The sequence below is a fragment of the Nicotiana tabacum genome, chromosome 7 (genome assembly GCF_000715075.1).
Source record: "Nicotiana tabacum cultivar K326 chromosome 7, ASM71507v2, whole genome shotgun sequence".
Lineage (NCBI taxonomy): Eukaryota > Viridiplantae > Streptophyta > Magnoliopsida > Solanales > Solanaceae > Nicotiana > Nicotiana tabacum.
The window spans coordinates 41828026-41850260 of NC_134086.1; the positions used below are offsets into that span (position 1 = coordinate 41828026).

Genomic DNA, 22235 nt, shown 5'->3' on the forward strand with positions numbered 1-22235 from the left:
GATGGATCAAAAGATGACAATATTACAAAATCTATAGTCAAGTGAAGGAAGAGACGAGAGGTGGTAGGCCTTAAGACAACAAAAGAGTATAGGCCATAAAGTCATATCCTCATTTCAAGAAGTAAGTTCGTGACTCTAACGTGATTGCCAAGAGGAAAAGCTAGACCCCAGAATAATAGAGATTAGTATGGGCTGGTGTAAGCACGTGATTTTTGCCCTATATGAGAATTACTCCCAAAAAATTCAAAAATAAAATGATTTTTCTTTGGTGTACAATTTTGTGATATTTTGAAGAATTATTTGTATTTGTCTGTGCGTGTTTATTCGCTAAATTAATAAAAAATACAAAAATATGTCGCATTTTGCATGTAGGATTTAATTCTACAATTGTTAGTAATTAAAATTGTTTTACAAAAATTAAAAATTACAAAAATAGGCATCGTTTGCATTTTTAGCATTTAATGTCCAAATATACAATTTTATGCTTAATTAATACTTAATTGTGCGTTAATTGTTATTGGGAGTTAATTTGCGCCTTTATAACTTAATTTAGTTCTTAATAATAGTTTAAGTATTTTTATAATTTAGTTTTAGAAAAATAAAAGAAGAAAAGAGAGCGAAAATATAAAGAAAGTCGGAATTGGGCCTCTTCTTCAATTTCAAGCTATAGGCCCAAAAAATGGCCCAATCTTCCCTACGACCCAGTCCATTTCGAACTGGGTCAACCCAGTCCATTAACCCAACACCCCTTCTTCATTTTTGTCCAACACAAAACAAAACCAAAAAAAATAAAAAATAAAATAAAAAGTGAATTATCACTATTAATAGTTTTATTTTTTGTTTTTTTATATATATAAAAAAATCCGAAAATATTTTATTTTATTTATTATTTTTATTTTAAAAAATATATATATATTTATATATATATATATATATATATAGTAATTTCGGAAATGATTTTAAAAAAATAAAAAATAAAAAAATAAAAAAATGTAAAAGAATGTAGAAAATTTAAAAAAAAAGTAAAAAGTTTTAAAAAATTTAAAAGTAAAAGAAGGTTGGAATTAAAAAATAAATATAAAGATATCTGAAAATTTAAAAAATTTAAAGTAATTGAAAGTAGCATTTTTAAAAGAAAAAGAAAAGATAGTGGTTTATTTTTTAAAGAAAAGTTAAATAAAGTGAGATTCTCTTTTAAAAAAATAAAAAATGGGATTTTAAATAAGATAAAGTAATTAAAGTTGGAATTTTAAAAATAAAAGTAAATAAAGGTGGGATTTCTTTTTCTAAAAAAATAAAAGCAATTTGTAAGTGGGATTTCTTTTAATTAAAAAAATAATAAAATAATAAAAAACAAATCTGAAAATTTCGAAAATTTTGCTATAAATAGAAGAGAAAATTTAGGAAGAAGGGTGGAAAAAAAGAGAGGAAAAACTAGATAGAGAGAAGAAAAAAAGAGGGGGCGGAGTGAGAAGTATACACCCGATATACATTCTGGATACACTGAATATACAGGGGCAGAATTCATTTTGGAGAGTTTTGAAGTTGAAAAAGAATAGTTACTGCTTCATTGCCTCGCTTAAGATCTGAAATAGTCAGAACCTTCCTACCTTTTACTTCTTCACTATACTTGGAGTCGTTTATAGTCTCCTGGGTTTTCTGCTATTCCTACTGTACTGGTTTGCGATGTTGCTGAATCTGCTGTTGCTGTGTTATTACTGCTGCTGACTTCTCCTTCTTTTGTTCTTGTACTGCTGTTTCCAGGTACACATTTGTACAATCTCGGCTTGAAGCAAAAAATGAAATATTAATCAGGCTTTGTTCCTGTTGAATTCCTCCTGTTTAGATTTGTGGTTGAATATAATTTTTCTTTCTTCGTATAAAGATGTAGTTGAATGATTAATGAATAATGAGGTTGCATATGTATACTTTCTTCATCTAATAATGTTAGTTTAAATTACGGAGAATAATTAATCTGTTTTGATATTATGGTCAATCTCATGTTCTAGTATTATTGAATAACAGAATATAAAATGAAAGCAGTTTTTCTTTGTACAAACTCGATCGCAATTTTCCATTCGCATTAGCCGTAAACTAATAGCTAATAAGTTACGTTTTTCAGCATGTAAATAATTAAGAGATTTTCTTTTATTTTAGAGACGAACTTAATAGAAAATATAGTCATTGTAGGTTTATCCTTTAAAAATAAAAATGAGACGAGCCTCGCCAACTAAAACGTATAGATTGCGGGGCCCTCACAAAATATATGGTTTAATTAGAATTCGGAAGGACCGTTTAGCGAATTTCACGGTCTTCCCCAAAATAATAACGCGATAGTCTCTTTAGGCGCGTGTTTAATATTTTACTTTCTTAAGCCTGGGTGTGCATTTCATGCGACCCGAATCCAAATCCCAAAACATCAAATAAAACGTGTTCCGGATTGTGGGTGCATTTCATGTAACGCAGTCCAAAGACGTGTTTTAAGCGATGTTCATATTTCTTTTAAAAACAATAATAATAAAGCGGTTAAAATATAAAATTTGCACATAAGTTCATATTTGTATAAAATCAGATAATCAAGCCGAATATAATAGTTGAGCGACCGTGCTAGAACCACGGAACTCGGGAATGCCTAACACCTTCTCCCGGGTTAACAGAATTCCTTATCCGGATTTCTGGTACGCAGACTGTAATATGGAGTCATTCTTTTCCTCGATTCGGGATTAAAATTGGTGACTTGGGACACCCTAAATCTCCCAAGTGGCGACTCTGAAATAAATAAACCAATCCCGTCTCGATTGTCCTTTAATTGGAAAAACTCCCACGCACCCTCGCGGGTGCGGAAAAAGGATGTGTGACAGCTGGTGAACAAGATAAAGTAAACATGAATTAGGGATTTAGTGATTTGATAATAGTCGACATCATAAGAATTTCATATTTTGTTCCGGCAATAATAGAATGGACAATAAAAGAAGATTCATGAGGAATTCTGAGAATGGTCATTCAGGAAGACGCTTCCCTAAAACAAGCAATGTAAGCAAAGTTTAGCTTAAAGAACTATGTGTGCCAGTTACACTAGGTGTCACTCTCGTGAGTAAGGAATTTCATTATCCTTGGTACAAAAGGATTACCAGGAGGCGAGTAAGGGTCATCGACAGTATGAAAGGACGCCGAAGATGAAGAGGTAAAACATCTATAGGTAGGACGTCATAGCTCCAATTCTCAGTACTCCCCTAAAGGGTGAATATGGTGTGATGTGGCGTTAAGTAAGAATTAAGTGATTCTAGTAATTATAGAATGGTAAAGGAAGAATGCGACAAAAATGAGATTGCACTTATTCAAAGCCTACATGTATGCTGCAATTCCAGAACATTATGCAAACACAACGTCAAGGAGAGAAAGTAAGGGTCCCTGCCCGAGATGTTATTGATAGATAAGGAGCCACTGCGAGACACAAGTTAAGACAAAGAAAATAACTCAAGAAAGATTACGCAGAATATTGATATAAGAATGGGCCAATGAGTAGTTAGTAAGTTGATTCAGGAAGGGCCTAGTTATTGCTAGACAAAAAGGATACAGACAAATCAATAGATTGTGCAAGATAAACAGAATGAACCCCAACATGGGAAATTCAGTCCCACGGATATGACATCATGACCTTGGGAAATATTCAGATAGGACATCATGACCTTGGAAAATATTCAGATAGGAGTTGGGATAGTAAAAGGTACCATATGAGTATTGCGGAAATAAAAGAGAATGTCACTGCGAAAGCAATCAAAATATTAGTTCAGAAGCAACCCTACAAGCACAAGGGCGTGGAGGTAAGTAACTACGGATAATTAGAGGCGAGGAAGAACGCCAAAAATTCCATCGGGTATACGATGTAATAAGCTCTCATCCTTACAAGAGTCAGAGGGTCCTCCCTAAGTACTACAATGGGAGACTAGCTGAGGAAATACTGCAACCTAAATATAGTAACTCGAAGGAGAAATTGTCATGTTAAAGCAGTCTCACAACCGAAGGTAATATTCGAGACCATATGAGTTGCACAAGAATTCCGGCATGTGTGGGAATTAAGATAAGCTAAGTATGCACGCAACAAGGGGGCAGAAAGACCATGAAAAGTAATAGCTTACGTTTAAAGAAAACTGAGAAAGAACGAAAGGAATCATTCGATCAATGATCAAGAGTTAGCTACGTTATGATCGCACTTAAGATTTTGGAGTATTATCCATGCAGCATATATGTTGACATCATACAACCGTAGAAGGCTTCGGTATAAGTTAAAGAAAGGATTAAGCCCATGAAAACAAGAAGAGCAGATGGTTTTTCTGAGTTATACAAAGCTTACTATAACATGAATGAACTCAAAGGAGTCTAAGACTAATAGCATTTAGAAGAGATGGAATGTTGCCCTGGTAATAGAATGAGGGTGTAATTGTAATAGATAAAGGATGACGTTTGGGCCTTTGATTGAGTAATGATCTGACGAAGAAAAGAAAGGGATCTCATGAATTGGACAGGATTAAAATACCCACGCAAGGTGAATCAACAATGGATGGATAAAAGTTATAAAGTATGAGATGAGGTTAGGCCGTCATTATTAAGATGAACAGTAATGTGGAAGCATTAAAGGACATAGATTTATACATATTGGATAAGCAATGAAAGTAACCTAGAATTTGGTAGCAGACCTCAATAACGAGAAATCGAGGTAAGAATTATGGTATAGTATGACCTGCTTAGATGTAGTAAAGTCATATAAATGGATAACCGGGTCTATGAAATAAGATATAGCAATATTCGTAAGTTCAACAAAGTACCGAGCGAAGAACTTCAGTATACCCATAGATGCCCAGAGGGACAACATATCAAGCTCTATATATATTTACAACGTGAGACCTAGAGATTGGCTAAAAACTGGAGAAAAATGAGAGAAGAGTCGCATAGGCGCACATACAAGGAAAAAGTCGTACAGGCTGTATGACAAAAGGTAGCAACGGTTACAAGATTGGAAGGGGTCTGACCACAAGTCGTGGTATGAGAAAGAGGACTAGAGGGGGGAATTCCCTAGACTTTGGATTTATTCAAAGAAGAGTTGCCTACATGGATAGAAGAGTATTAAAGTGTTCGCAAGAGCTATGGGTTATGAGAATGATAAGTGCATCAATCAACATTCGAGGACGAATGTTCCAAAGGGGGGAATGATGTTACACCCCATATTTTCGTACATTAGAGTATCTGTAAGTCAATTGATGTAAGCTTAGAAATGAGATCAACTTTGAAAGTACGTAAATTAAGTTAATCATTTTACAATGGAGGTTACAAATATTTAAGATCATGAATATCAAGTACTAAGAGGGTTTGAAGGCTTCGAAGCTAAATGAATTGAAGAAAATAAGTTTCGTCAAAAGTCGACAAGTTGGGAATATTATAACATGTACTTTTAGGGTGAGACTAGGGTGATTAACCTTGTAAGGAGATTATGTTATGAGTTATTTTAGTTGTATGATAGTCGTGTGTCATGTTTTGAAGTTAAGAAAGTTGTGAAACAAAAGTTGGAAAAGGTGATCACAAGTTACATGCATAAATATGGTGAAAATTAGGTCAAATGTAGATGAGTATTTTTCCCAATGTACTTGTAATTACGGGATGATCTACCTATAAAATTGAAGATTTACGAGTCTAGTTTTCAACGGATTAAACCATTCATTGATACAATATTTGAGTAGAAAGATATTCATATTTTTGCGAGACTGCGCAAAATGGTAGGTGACAAGTAGGTGCATCACCTACTTGCCAAAAGGAGAGGCCACAATTAAAAGCCCTAAAGTCGGCCAAGAGGGGTGTTTTAAGGACATATTAACTCATTTCATTCACTTATTTCTCAAACCAAAAAATCAGATTGAACCCCTGCACCTCCTCCCCAAAAATCCCACACAAACACTAGGTTATTTCAGATGTTACGATGTGATTCTAGTGCCGAAAACCCCGGACAACTTGCTAGTTTCTCTTTCCCCTTCATGTAGCTTCGTTGGGGGAATGATTTTTGATGGATAAGGACTAGGTTTCGTGGTTCTACTCAGTCCAAAATGAGTTTATGCTTCTCCTTCCATTATCTATGCTTGTACAAATTATAACTCGTCCGTAAAGACTAGACCTAGCGAGTTTCGAATGAGTGGTATGTTGTTTGTTGTTGCATCACTGTTGGCTGGTTGTGAACTTATTTTTAAGTTGAATTTATGGCTGATTTATAGGATAAGAGTCTTAATTATGTACTGTTGGTTGTGTTGCTCAATTTGAAAGAAAAGACAAGTAAACATGTTTTAGTAAACCGAAAAATCAATTTTGAGTTGTTGAATTGTGGACTGTTTTGTGTTGTTGTTGGGTTGTCTATTTTGCTACTGTTTTTATGGAGTTTGGGAGGATAAAGAGTGTGGATAAACACCACATAATGGCAGGGTGGTTGGCTGGTCGTTCGTCGTTACATTTTTTAGGTTGTTGGACACTACTTTGGTTGTCGTTTTATGTATGGAGTGATTAGGGTGTGTAGACAGTTTTGTGGTATATTGTGATGGAGATAAGGTTGGGACATGATGCATACATGTGGTTATTGTTGTGTTCTTGATGTTGTTGGTACATGGTATTGGAGGAGGGCCTTGTTATAGGGGAGATGCTGCCAAATTTACGTAAATAAGCTACTAGTTTAAGTTACGGACTTAGCCTTTACTCAACACTGATTTTGAATTTCCTTATGTTGTGGTAGATTGAGTTGAGTTGTTTGAAGAATAGCATAGAAGGTATTAAGGACTCAACGGAGTTAAGGTATGTTAAGGCTATCCCTTTTTTCTTTTGGCATGATCTATATGACATGAACGAAACGAGCAAATACACAACTTCCATAAATTACTCTATTAGTAGAAATGCTAGAGATGTGTATGTTCTTATCCTCCCATAAGTCTTATTATTCTATCGTCTGTTCATGGATCTCAGAAAAATACGTATTTGATAAAGTTTATCCGAAAGTCATATTGAGTTTTATGCATTCCGAGAAAATCTTATTAACGTATTTCTTATGCATTTCATGCATTTATACATGTACATTGACCCATGACTCAGACGGCATTATATACGCGTATATATTTATGTATATGTATATGGGATATGGGAAAAGGTTATGGCGTTATATACGCACCACCACCTGATCAACTAGTATATGTTGACGATTTTACCCACAGTGGCCGAGATGATATGATGGAATGCCCTCAGAGGCTGGATGATATTATGAATACATGTACTTATGCATGACATGATATTCATACGCATATGCATGACATTATAAGTATTTCACAATTTACAGAGTTAATCTAGACTTACAGGTTGAGTCATTTACTCTATATTTCTTCCATGTCTTTTACGTACTTATTTAGGTGCGTTACACACTCGGCACATTATTCGTACTGACGTCCCTTTTGCCTGGGGACGTTGCGTTTCATGCCCGCAGGTCTTGATAGACAGGTCGAGAGTCCTCCAAGTAGGCTGTCAGCTCAGTGAAAGGGTTGGTGCGCTCCATTTGCTCCGGAGTTGCTTCTTTGGTCAATATGATTAGTACATGTATTGATTGGTATGGCGGGACCCTGTCCCGACCTTTATGACATTAAGTATTCTTAGAGGCTTGTAGACAGATGTCATGTATACGGATACTTGTATGGCCTTGTTGGCTTATGTTTCGAGTATGTAAAGAATCATGCCGGCCTTACAGGCCCGTACTTCATATGTATAAGTTTGTATTCCCTCATGCTTTACTCCGGTTTACTTACCTATAGAATGATATGAAAAATACGTTATGTTGGTACTCGGTTGAGTAAGGTACCGGGTGCCCGTCGCGGCCCATCGGTTTAGGTCGTGATAATTTACTTCCTAACATCAAATAAATGAGAAAGGTTGTAGTAGGTTAATAGCTGATGAAAATAGTCTAATTATTATGAATCTTCTGAATACCAAAGTGGATCTGGAAACTAATTTGGGATTGGGAATTGATGGATATATTCACTTGATATAAATTACAAAAACATTATCTCTGGTTGTGCATAACGTAGTGTCAAACAGACCTCAAAATAGTGGTGATATTGTGTATAGATGATTCAACCACATGGCAACATTCTCGACTTGTAAAATTAATTGTGATTTACTTCCATTGGTCTGCATACCATGAAATGGCCAACAATTTCGAGACAGTAAGCTTGTAATCATTGGTTAAGGTTTTAGGCTTTTAGCTACTTATCACTCCATTAGAACAAAACCATTTTGTCATTTCCCAATTAGGGAGATCGCTAGTCCTTTACTTAAAACATTGTCTTTTTGTCATATTTGTTCCAGAACTTGATATGCAATATTGCAGGATTTGCAGTCAACATACAACATTGTGATTTGAAGATAGTCTAACAAAATCTGTAGTTCATCGGGTGAACTATGTCGTAGGCATATGGCAGTCTGAAAAGTCAGTGTTTAGTTCTTCCAAGAACGAGCCAATATTGATAATTAATACTTGAAGTCTAAAATATATGTACATAATCCTATCAGAACTAATATACAAAATATCATGATATATTCTAAACGTGGAATGGTTTCCGAGGTGTTGGAGATCGATTCTCCAGTGACTGCAATCTTTGTTTTAAATGAAAAACTTCAACCTGCAAAAGGAAAGGGTATTCCATGATTAATTACAATGTCATTGTATAAGACGAACTGAACTGCCAAGAAAGCAACATCAAGCATAAAAACAATTGAATCTCTCCGGTATCTGCTTATGATGTAACTGTAATAAGTCACATGATTAGAAGAAAAACTAATAAATTTCCAAGTTGTCATCTAAGATGTAGAGAGCAATTATACATACGGAAAAAACCAATTGCATAGTTTGAGTGGTAAATCTCAATTAAAGCAGTCGTATCCTAAAGGTGTAAAGTTGATCTTCACCAGGTCCTTCCGCATCCCCTTCCCCTTACCCAATCACCCCCCCACCCCCAAAAAAAGAACTAAATGATAAATAATGTTAATTTGCTTATGCTTCCTCTATTGTCTAGTCTTAGGTTTGTGATCATACCTGCAACTGGAAAGCTCTTGCTCTTTCTCCAGCAAGGACTCCCCTTGTTGTATGCAGTTCCTGCATCCAATGTGTAGACATTAAACTTAGTAAGAGTGGGCTGAAAAGTTTGGCTCAGACATGCTAGGTATGGATAAACCAATAAAACCGCTTTCTATACCTTCTGGGTATCATCGAGAACTGCCTTGAGGAAAGCCACATCATGCTCAAGCCTGACATTATCGGAGTGGACAATGTTGGATAAGCTATTAGCCTCTTCCTGAGCCAATTCAACACTAGCTAGCTTTTCTTTAAGCAACTCCACCTCCTTTACAGTGTCACCCATCCTTTTTTCCATGTCCTGTTTACTCTTCAGAGCAGAAGATAAATTTTTCTCTGCTGCTTCACGGTTAGCCAATGCAGCTGCCAGCTGTCCTTCTAGAATTTCGTTCTTTCTCATTAGGGCAGAAAGTTTGGCTTCATACTGCTGACAAGCACCTGATGAAGCTGTTAATCCAGCTTTATAATCACTTTCTTGGAAGACAAAATCATCAGTGTCTTGAAAAAAGTTTCCACTTGCTTGTCTGTAATGATTAGGCAAATGTCCAGATTCAGTAATAGTAGACATCTCCTCTGTAACAATTTTTCCTCCACTGCTGCTTGTTTTGATGCCTACGTCAAGTTGTTTAGCTCCTTGTTCCTTCGATTTGAAGATGAATGAAGCATCAGTTTGAATCAAAAACACGACGTCAAGTAAACTTCAGAACATCACTTGATTGAAAAATACAAATCTCTCATTGTCGTATCATATAGCCCACTTAATTTAAAAAAAATTACTAGCAGCAAATCTCCTGAATTAAAAACACCTCGCAACAGAAATTTCAATGTTCAACAGATAACATGTTGTCATCAAGAGAGAGCTAGGATATTCAGGGACTTCGGACAAAATTGACCAAAAAGTCCAAATTCTTTCCTATCTAATTCAACCACCAAATCATCTCAATCCTAACCAGTACCCTATTTCATAGCCCTGCCCATAGAAAATCCAAATATAGAACACTTCGTTGGATAGGTCATATATACCCATCGATCTACTCAGGGCGGTGAGATTGTGAAGAGTGAAATACCAGAATAGTTGCTTTAGTTTACCTGTGAAGGACTTTCATCACCTGAAGTCTTAGGTATCTTTGCACCGGCGTCTTCATCATTGGAAAATTGCTTGCGAAGCGAGACATTACCAGACACAGAACTAGGATCAACGAGTAAAGACTCTGACAACGATTTTCTGCCAGAGCCATGATGCTCAACCGCAGAGGCTAAATTCTGTCTCGCTATAGAATCCACATGGGAGGTAGAAGTACCATTAATTGGCTGAGAAGCAGCAGGCCCAGTAGATGCCAAACGATTCCCATATAGCAAGTTCCCAGCAGCTTTACTTAAACTTGATCTGCGACCCATTGACAATTCATTTCTTTCCATAATGAGTACCTCAACCTGTAAAAGAATGACTAGATGAGGCAAAGCAAACACTTTGTATATGGGAAATTTGATTCTACGAATATAATTATGTCAACGCTAGCTAAAGATTATTATAATGCAAAAGTTCTGGTTTCCATGTCACCTCATTTGATGGATCTTTCTTGAAACCACCAAAAGCCACAAGAAAATCCCTTTCCTTATGCTGCACAAGGACGAGGCTGAATCCCTGGCATTCATACAAATGTTAAAAATATACTTACACGTGCCATCATGCAGCACAACCTAGAGCTGCATATAATTTTGTTAAAGTACAGGTTCGACCACCAGATCGTAGGTGCACTGTTTAATATAGCACACGATGAAGTCCTTAACAACCCTTTTGCTTTAGAAAAGTTTTACATAAACAAAAAAATTTGCCCTACGGTTAAAATATTTAATTTACATTTGAAAGCAAACCGTTTGTTTTTGCTAATAATTTAACAAAAACCAACCAAAATATTCTTCTAATTTTTTTTGAAACACTAACCCAAAGTCCAAACACATATTTTCAAAATCATTTCCAAAACTTAGACAAAAACAGAATTGGGATTGTAGTTAGTCAGAGGCGGCAATACTGAAGGCAGCGGGTGCACCCACAGCCGTCAACGAGGTGTATATATAGTTGAAAAGTTAAGGAAAATACAGATTTATACATAATCTGAACCCATTGTAAAAGAAAAGTAGTGAATGCAGTGATTTTCACACATTTTGATCCACCCATGAGTCCAGTGGTTGCAGCTCCAGACTGCACCACTTATGTGCAGGTTCCTATCCCTCTAAAGGCCCTTCCTTCTTCTGTCTTCTCCTGCCCCACTCTTCTATCTTCTCTCCCATAGCCTATGGACTACTCTCGAAAAACTAGGAACTTGAGTGCTATAAAAATGGTACTTCCTTTTCTATGAATACAAGAAAACAACCTTTTTGATGAAAAAATACAAGAAAATATGTAAGTTAGCTAGTTACATATTCAATGATATTTGATACAAATTCTAATGATTGTACTTTCACATGCAATGACAAAGCATGGCAAGATCTTTTTGCTAAGGTTCACAACATATCAAAATACTTGAGAATTTAAAAAACATTATGAGTTAATTGACGTGAAAAATCCAAACACAGCAGCAGAAGGCAAGAACATACTGTGAGTTGACTGACATAAAAGTTCATAGGCAAAATGGCAAAAGGCAGATGCATGTATTAAGATTGTGAGACAGTGAAAACTGAAATGGACCTTGTTAGTTGTGATAGAAGATGCTGGTGAAGCAACAGCAACAGACCATTCAAGTTTTAGAACATCAAATATTAGAGTCTCGGCATGTCCTGAAGGAACGAAGTATAGTTAAGTAACAAGAATGGAAACAAATGCAAGAAGGAGAAACATAAATTGAAAAATTCAGAAAGCTTAAGTACAAAATAGGTTCCTATTAAATGCATTTCTTTATTGAGAGTATATCCTAGAATCAAAAGGTGATGAACCAGAAAGCTGCAGTTATTAGCTATTACGACATACTTCTTTTCCTGCTACCACCCCCAGCAATATACCATTTAGTTCCACAGAGCACTCCACAAGAACCAGCTCTAGGTGACGGATGGAATCCCCGTATTTTAATTCTTGACCATGCCATCTGAGGTGAACATGAAAATCTAGCATTACAATGTTACATACAAAAGCAATATGCATTCATTCAGGGAAAGAACAGGTGAAGATTTTATTCCACAAACCGTCTCAAAATCAAGCGTGTACAGGTCATTTAACGTCCTAGACTTTGATGATCCACCAAAAATCAGGAGCAATTTATCATCATAGAGGGCAGCCACATGGTTTGATCTTGGTGATGGGCCTGTTCCCCTGCATGCATGCGCTAGTAATCAAGAAATAGACCTGATAATGCCACCATTTTGTAGAGTTAATGGCCCAAGGAGCAGGAACATTAGTAATGATATGAATGATATATCCTTTAGCAACTCACGTGCAATGAAGCGGCAGCCATGTCAAGGATTTAAGATCAAACATGTGTAGATCATTTAGCTTCCTCCTCTTTGCATCTTCACCCCCAAATAAAATCAAAACTGAGCTTGCTCTAAGAACACTATGACCACTACGCGCAACCTGTCCATTGAATTGGCCAGTTACAAAAAAACAAAACTAGAGATGTTGCATTGCAGGTATCCACAACAAACTAAAGTGAAATCTTTACCATTTTCCTACCATTTCCTTTTATCTTTAAGAGTAAGACAGTTACCTCATGTAAAGGAGAAATATTATAGAAATCTACTTCACTGGACTTGGTGAGACGTGGTGCAGAAATAACTATTACACTTTCTTTTTGATAATGGATACATTGGAGTCTGCTTTAATCGTATTAGGTATTAAACTTGTTAGTTTGGTAGTTAACTAGTATTAAATAACCTTAATCCCATATATATTAGGAGTAGGACATGTATTTTATATATATATATATAGGGCTTATTGTATCATTGTTAAGATATATGAATAATATCATATTTTCTCCCGTGCATTCTCACATGGTATCAGAGCAATTGTGAGAGATTTATCGCTGTGCATAAATTCCAGCGATTCCGGGAAGAAAAATCAGTCACCGGAAGCCTTTTTCCGGCGACTTTTTCAAGGTTGTTTGCGTCTGCGTTGTCTCTGTCAGTGTTGTGCAAAATCCAACACTACCACAAGAGTCACCACGGTCCGGCGACCAAACCCCAGAAAAATCTCCGGCAGCAGCCTCTCCACGCGCCCCCGCGCGCCACGAGAAGCTCACGCGCCGACGCATACAGCATCTTCCGGCCATTTTTTGAAAAAGTTTCTTCAGAACAGTTGGGTCGTCTACCAATTCCGACCCCACCCATACCGTTTTCGTTTGATTCTGACCACTTTGAGTTTTTCCGGCGACTATACTAATTTTTCCGGCAAAAACAGTGTCTCCTTCGTCTGTTTCAGCGAGTTTTCAATTGATTCTTTCTGTTATTTGGTGATAATTTTATAGACCTCACTTCAATCCAACGATGTCTTTGGGAGTCGATGCTTTCGGGTCTAAAAACCCGGGCTCTGGCAGTTTCGGTGTTATGATTACCTCAGAACCTTTAATGGGAAGTTCAAACTAATTAGCTTGGGCCTCGCCTGTCGAGTTGTGGTGTAAAGGTCAAGGTGTTCAAGATCATTTAATCAAGAAGTCTAGCGCAAGAGATGAAAAGGCCAAAGCACTTTGGGAGAAGATCGATGCTCAATTATGCAGTATTTTGTGGCGATCTATTGATTCCAAGTTGATGCCCTTGTTTCGTCCATTCCAGACATATTATTTGGTTTGGGAAAAGGCTCGCACTTTATACACTAATAACATATCTCGTTTCTATGATGTGATATCGCGGATAACAAATTTAAAGAAACATGAATTAGATATGTCTACTTACTTGGGACAAGTACAGGCAGTCATGGAGGAATTTGAGAAGTTGATGCCAATTTCTGCTAGTGTTGAAAAGCAGCAAGAGCAGCGACAAAAGATATTTCTAGTTCTTACTCTTGCTGGACTTCCTAATGATCTTGACTCAGTACGCGATCAGATTTTGGCTAGTCCGACTGTCCCCACAGTTGATGAATTATTCTCTCGATTACTTCGCCTTGCTGTAGCACCAAGTCACCCAGTGAGCTCATCACAGACACTTGACTCGTCTGTTCTCGTATCCCAATCCGTGGACAATCGGGCATCTCAAACTATGGAGAATAGACGAAGATGAGGTCGTTTTGGAAGATCTAGACCCAAGTGCTCTTATTGTCATAAACTTGGACACACTCGTGACGTGTGCTATTCTTTACATGGTCGTCCACCCAAAAATGCTTATGTTGCTCAGACCGAGACTACAGGTAACCATGGATTTTCTTTATCTGAAGGGGAGTATAATGAGTTCCTTCAGTATCGAGCAAGTAAGCAGACATCTCCACAAGTAGCCTCTGTTGCTCAAACTGATACTTCTGTTGCTGGTAATTCTTTTGCTTGTGTTTCCCAGTCTAGTACTCTTGGACAATCGGTTGTGGACTCAGCCGCTTCTGATCATATCTCTGGTAATAAATCACTTTTGTCAAATATTGCGTATTCACAATCTCTTCCCACTGTTACTTTAGCCAATGAGTCTCAAACTAAAGAAAAAGGAGTTGGACAAGCGAATCCCCTACCCTTTGTCACTCTAGATTCCGTTGTTTATGTCCCTAGCTGTCCTTTTAATCTTGCATTTGTTAGTCGTTTGACTCGTGCCCTCCATTGTGGTATATATTTTATTGATGATTCTTTTATTATGCAGGACCGCAGTACGGGACAGACGATTGGAACATGACTTGAATCAGAAGGCCTTTACTACCTTAACTCACTCAATTCCTCCAAGGCATGTCTAGTTACAAAATCCTCCGGACCTAATTCACAGACGTTTAGGACATCCAAGCTTATCCAAGCTTCAGAAGATGATGCCTAGTTTGTCTAGTTTATCTACATTAGAGTGTGAGTCAGAGTCTGTTTTTTCTTTAGTTCATTCTGATATATGGGGTCCTAGTAGAGTCAGTTCAACCTTGGGATTTCGTTATTTTGTTAGTTTCATTGATGATCATTCAAGATGTACTTAGATTTTCTTAATGAAAGATCGTTCTGAGTTGTTTTCTATATTCCAGAATTTTTGTGCTGAAATTAAAAATCAATTTGGTGTTTCTATTCGCAATTTTCGCAGTGATAATGCCTTAGAATATTTATCCTCTCAATTTCAGCAGTTTATGACTTCTCAAAGAATTATTCATCAGACCTCTTGTCCTTATACCCCTCAGCAAAATGGGGTTGCAGAGAGAAAGAATAGGCACATCATTGAGACTGCTCGCACACTTCTCATTGAATCTCATGTTCCGTTGCGTTTTTGGGGCGATGCAGTTCTCACAGCTTGTTATTTGGTTAATCGGATGCCTTCATCTCCCATCCAGAATCAGATTCCGTATGCAGTATTGTTTCCCCAATCACCCTTATACTCTGTTCCTCCTCATGTTTTTGGGAGCACTTGTTTCGTTCATAACTTAGCCCCTGGGAAAGATAAGTTAGCTCCTTGTGCTCTCAAGTGTGTCTTCCTTGGTTATTCTCGTGTTCAAAAGGGATATCGTTGTTACTTACCTGATCTTCCTAGGTCTTTATGTCATCTGACGTCACATTTTTTGAGTCTAAACCTTTCTTTATCTCTTCTGACCACCTTGATATATCTGAGGTCTTACCTATACCGACCTTTAAGGAGCTTACTATAGCTCCTCCTTCATCTTCCGCCACAGAAGTCTTACCCATTCCAACCGTTGGGGAGTCTAGTGTGGCTCCTCCTAGATTCCCCGCCACAGGAACACCACTCTTGACATATTATCGTCGTCCGCACCCAGCAATAGGCCTAGCTAATTCACGTCCTGCACCTGACCCTGCTCCTACTGCGGACTTATCTCTTCCTAGTACACCGATTGCACTTCGGAAAGGTATACGGATCACACTTCCTAATCCCCATTATGTCGGTTTAAGTTATCATCGTTTGTCATCACCCTATTATGCTTTTATATCTTCTTTGTCCTCTGTTTCCATCCCTAGGTCTCCAGTTGAAGCATTGTCTCATCCAGGATGGCGACAGGCTATGACTGACGAGATGTCTGCTTTACATACGAGTGGTACTTGGTAGCTCGTTCCTCTTCCTTCAAGTAAATCTACTGTTGGTTCTCGCTGGGTATATGCAGTCAAGGTTGGTCCGGATGGCAAGATTGATCGCCTTAAGGCCCGTCTTGTTGCCAAGGGATATACTCAGATATTTGGGCTCGATTACAGTGATACCTTCTCTCTCGTGGCTAAGGTAGCATCAGTCCGCCTTTTTCTATCCATGACCGCAGTTCGCCATTGGCCTCTCTATCAGCTGGACATTAAGAATGCCTTTTTACAAGGTGACCTTGAGGATGAAGTTTATATGGAGCAACCACCTGAGTTTGTTGCTCGGGGGGAGTCTTGTGGCCTTGTATGTCGCTTGCGCCGGTCACTTTATGGTCTAAAGCAGTCTCCTCGAGCCTGGTTTGGTAAGTTCAGCACAGTTATCCAGGAGCTTGGCATGACTCGGAGAGAAGCTGATCACTTTGTGTTTTATCGGCACTCTGCTTCGAGTCTCTATATTTATCTGGTGGTCTATATTGATGATATTGTTATTACCGGCAATGATCAGGATGATATTACTAAATTGAAGCAACATCTCTCTCAACACTTTCAGACTAAGAACCTGGGAAAACTAAAGTATTTTCTGGGTGTTGAGGTCGCTCAGTCTAGCTCAGGTATTGTGATAGCACAACGGAAGTATGCCTTAGGCATTCTTGAGGAGACAAGAATGACAGGTTGTAGACCGATTGACACTCTGATGGATTCGAATTCTAAACTTCTGCCAGGATAGGGGGAGCCGCTTAGCGATCCTGCAAGATATAGGCGACTGGTTGGTAAATTAAATTATCTCACAGTGACTAGACCTGACATTTCCTTTCCTGTGAGTGTTGTAAGTCAGTTTATGGATTCTCCCTGTGATAGCCACCTGGATGCAGTTATCCGCATTCTTCGGTATATAAAATCGGCTCCAGGCAAAGGGTTAATTATTTGAGGATCGAGGTCATGAGCAGATCGTTGGTTACTCAGATGCTGCTTGGGCAAGATCACCTTCTGACAGACGTTCTACGTCTGGATGTTGTGTTTTAGTAGGAGGCAATTTGGTGTCTTGGAAGAGCAAGAAACAAAATGTCAATCTAATGCAGAAGCAGAATATCGAGCAATGGCTATGGCAACATGTGAGCTAATTTGGATCAAACAATTGCTCAAGGAGTTGAAATTTGGTGACATCAGCCGGATGAAACTTGTGTGCGATAATCAAGCTGCCCTTCATATTGCATCAAATCCGGTATTCCATGAGAGGACTAAACACATCGAGATTGACTGTCACTTTGTTAGAGAAAAGATACTCTCGGGAGATATTGCTACAAAATTTGTGAAGTCGAATGATCAGCTTGCTGATATTTTCACCAAGTCCCTCACTGGTCCTCGTATTAGTTATATATGTAACAAGCTCGGTACATATGATTTATATGCACCAGCTTGAGGGGAGTGTTAGTTTGGTAGTTAAATAGTATTAAATAACCCTAATAACCTTAACTCCATATGTATTATAAGTAGGACATGTATTGTATATGTATATATATATAGGGCTCATTGTATCATTGTTAAGATATGTGAATAATATCATATTTTCTCCCGTGCATTCTCACATGAGCTGAGCTATCAGTCCTCTGAAGTGAATATCACAAAGTAGAAAAGGATTTGCACAATCAGATTGCACAAGAGGACATGAAACTTTACCGGAACATCTCCTTTAGCTTCCAGAAGTGACCAGCATTCAGTTTCAGTGTCAAATGCCCAGACTACAAAAGACAATTTCGAAAGAAGTATATTGTGGAAAGCACAGTTGGAATAGATAGAAACACCGTAGAATTATAAGAAAATGAACCTGAGACTTTTTCACTTGCAGGGTCAGTTTTCCCTCCAACCATAAGAATCTTTTTCCCCCATTGAACCTGGGAAATAACAGATAAAGTTTCTGATGAATAGTACTCCAACACGACATCCGTAGCATCATAAAAGGATACATCAATGAGATTAACAATAATATTGCATTATAAGATCAGAACAGCAAACATCAGCCCTACCATAAAAGTAAAACATGTATTCAAGTACTGATATCAAATATCGTTGTGATCAGACATTTCGGACTATATTCATGTATATGTTCTCCAAACACCCAATACACTCCCTCTTCCATTATGTTTGCCCTGCTAGCTATTTTAAGCTATTTCAAAAATGATTTCTTTCCTAAAATGTAAAATCAACGATTTACACACCCTCTGCATCATGCGATTATAATAACTATTCCTTTTAGAAAGTGGCATTGGGGCCAGCTTAGGTTAACCTGAACTAATCTGTCAGGCAGCCTACCACAACCCACAAACACATGTACTGGATAAACCTACTCATCAAGGTTGGAGCAGATGGACTCACACTGCGTGTCGTAGTTGGATTCGAACCTGGAATCCCCAAGTTTGTTATTCCTATACCTCAACCACTCAAAGATATTCTTTTGCAGACCATTTTCCATCTATTATTTTGACGTCTTCCTACCCAAACTCAGATATACCACCTATCCAAACTTTCTTCTGTTAATCTCCGTGACAACTATATCAACTAAAATAGGATAGAGGAAATATCACACAGACAACATTTTAGAAAAGTGAACTTCAGTTTTTTTTACCTTTTGTCAAATTAATAGATAAATAACATTTTCACATAGGAAGCTTTTTAAGTTGCTTTAACTAGGTATTATCTAGGTCATTGTGTGTTTCCATTAGCAGGTTCTCAAAACCTACAAACTCTCGCTTGAAAGAGACATATCACCGAGACATGGTACATCTCTATATCCATTACAGTTTCTTGACAAGTAAAATCTAAAAAGGAAGCAACAGAATAGACTAGAAGAGTTGGAGTAAAGGTTACCAAAGCATGGCCCTTGCACGCTGGGATCTTTAGAGGAAGACTAGTGGGCGAGAGGTAGAGCTTTGATGAAGCTGTTGTCCAGGAAAAGCTATCAAAATTTAGCACCTGAAAAGAAAATGAATGCAAGCCACTGGTATCAAGTATGCCACCTAAGAAGCAAGTTGCACGATACTAATGATTGAGACTCGTCTCAATTACAATCTAATTATTTCCCCCTTTTCAAGGATCAACACAGATGCTGAACTTTTTTCTTGTGACTTAAATGATCCGCGAGAAAAAAGAAAGGTTTCCATGATATTGAAAATCTCTCCAAGAAACCAAGACAAAGATGCTTCTTCTTACTATTGGGCACGGAGATTTAAGTCATATCTCTGTCTATTTATGTCTTTTATTCTACACTTCTCTTCCTGGTATGTGTGTTTCCTTCAAAATCTAACTTCTAAATTCAACATATCTTCTTGTTTCCTTCAAAATCTAACTTCTAAATTCAACGTATCTTCTTTAATATTGTAATTTCTTACTTATCAACCAAAAAATGTTTGATGTTGATCTTTAGTGAAAGTTAGCCTTCGAACTCCATAGTGAAATCGAACATTTTCTCGTTTGAATCGCGAGAAAAGATCAATATTTATGTTTAAATTTCTAGGCAGGAGTCATCAAACTTGAGATAAGGAAACTAAAGGAACAACCACCATTTTACCTGAACATCTTCTAACAATCGGCTACCAGTTTCTCCACCGACAACCACCATTTTGTTTCCAACAACAGCTGCTGCATGCTGCTCAGCAAGAGAAAGATGTTTAAGTTCTAAAGCATTGCAATTTTAATAACATGTGATATCTGAAAATAGTCGGTTACATTGAAGCGAGGTGTAGGTTTTTCTCCAGCTATAGAAAGAAGCATCCAATTTTCTGTGCCACCTGAAGCACAGTTGTTAAACTCCGGTGCACCTGATGAGCATTGACAGCTCTTTTCTTCAGAATCATTATTACTGTGAGGAACAGCTTCACCCTGTCATTCATAAAGAGCTTTAACTTCATGCTTCTCTTATGCAACAGAAGGAAAAGTTACAATAGAGGTCTTACACTGGAATTGCTAAAACGTTTAGGGTGCCTCATCGGACTTCTAGTTCCTTGAGGTGAGCTCAACCTAAGTAAAACAGTGACGAGCTCAGACAAATATAACTAGGATATGGTTCAGAAGGCATAGGATTCTGTAACATTCTTTGCTATATTGAGGATACTCATATCCTTAAGAAGTCCAGCACGTGAGTGAGAGATGAAAAAGCCTCGAGTATCAATAGAAGGATTTTGGCAATTTAGGTACACAAGGACTTCATATCACTGTTATAAGGTATACAGCATGTCAAAATTGTACTAGAGATTGCAATGGCATCTTACACATGAAAATCTGAAATGGACGTGCAATTTGTTCAGAGGATTTATTTTAGACAACCCAAACTAGTTTGGGATTGAGGCGTATGTCAAATGAATAACACACTCAGTACCTGATCTTTTACTAATGCAATTCATAGTTTTCCAAGAAGGATCAAAGCTACATCTCTTAGAAAAAGCTCATGGCCTACTTAATTAACCCATCGAAACTTAACATAGCAGAGATCTGCTAAACATCTCCAAACTCCCTATTTTGAGGAGAAAATCCTCAGCTCTTTTGCCATTACAACTGACTCTAAACAAGGAGAAGACTATGGACTTAGCCTAGTCCATTGCGAAAATACCTTAAACAGCAACCCGTTAAATTATTACTTAGTTCTAGAAACCAAATAAAACTAACTTTAACACGTTGATAATTTCTTAAACTAAGCGTCATACACATGCTGTATGTATATTTTCACCTTATCTTGGTGAGATTAAATAAAGACTCTTGACTTCTAAAAAAACAAAATTTCTTTTGAAATTAAAATATGCATAATCTCCGGAGTATATTGCCATAAAAGCAATCCTAAACACTAAAGAGCAATCTTTCAAGGAAACTTAAGCACACCAGTACACACACACACACACAAAAATAGTGCACAAAAATACACACATTGTAGGTACACATATGGTTTCTAGGCATTAATAAGCATTCCATTACCTCCCGAGCTTCATTCGCCGTTTCGAGAACCCAAACATTTTGTTAAGCAACTAACACCACTTCAAATCACCCAAACCTTCAAAAAACACAAAACATAGCTACATTTTCTTGAAAAAGAAAGCTCAGTTATTGAAGCATTTAAGAAAAATATCAACATTATAACTGCACATTATACAGAAATCGAAAACTCATCTCCGAAGAAAAAAGGAAGAAAACTAGGTTTAAATATCTCCAAAAGTATAGATTATTAAACTTAGGATTTTGTTCCTCTGCAAATGTATATGTACACATACCTGAATGAGTATCAATAAGTAGGTGTATAGATACAGAAATGTGTATGTCGGTACAACTGTGGAGTAGTGCGTGTGTTAGCAATTTCTCCTCACAAATGTATAGGTACGCACTTGTATCTATAGGTCAATGTATAGACACAGAAATGGTGTATGTATAGGTTGCAGTTGAAATGTGCGTATTTTAGCAAATTTCTACTTCACAAATGTACATGTACACTGAAATTGACTGAAGAGTGTGAAATATAGCGTTTCTCTCTCCACAAATGTTGTATACATACATACATTTTACTGTGAGGTGAAAATGCAGAAGTGGCGCATTTTAGCATTTCGTTCGTTTGTGTCAGTACGTGCAATTACGTAAACCATTGCCGTGTGGATGCTAAGATGCACTGTGGGTGTTGGTGATTGAGTTTTGGGTAAGAGCGAGTCGATGAGCATTTATTGCGAGAAAAAGAAGTGGGTCCAGTGGGCCCCACTTTTGTTTCTTGGAACATCTTTGATAAGCAAAGATTCCGATCCATCCCAACTTTACACATGTGTCAGATTATTTGAGTTGTTGGGCTGGATATGGGGTACACCAGTGGCCCAGCCCAGAATTTTAGGTTAGTTCCTATATTAGAATGGCCTTTTAAAAAAAGAAATTTTTACCTCCTGTAG

At 37.4% G+C, this 22235-nt stretch overlaps 1 protein-coding gene across 1 annotated transcript; it reads right to left on the reverse strand.

Moving 5' to 3' along the window:
- Positions 1-8510: 8510 nt before the first annotated feature.
- Positions 8511-21985, reverse strand: LOC107779805 (uncharacterized). Its single transcript, XM_075257163.1, has 17 exons — positions 21579-21985; positions 21286-21361; positions 20274-20337; positions 20047-20199; positions 19889-19966; positions 19189-19293; positions 18149-18215; positions 18001-18062; positions 12577-12716; positions 12329-12455; positions 12117-12231; positions 11838-11926; positions 10710-10793; positions 10238-10582; positions 9270-9788; positions 9110-9169; positions 8511-8696 (listed from the first exon to the last, which is right to left on the reverse strand). The coding sequence occupies exons 2-17, from the start codon at positions 21321-21323 to the stop codon at positions 8616-8618; spliced, it is 2127 nt and encodes a 708-aa protein (XP_075113264.1). The 5' UTR covers positions 21324-21361; positions 21579-21985; the 3' UTR covers positions 8511-8615.
- Positions 21986-22235: the final 250 nt, after the last annotated feature.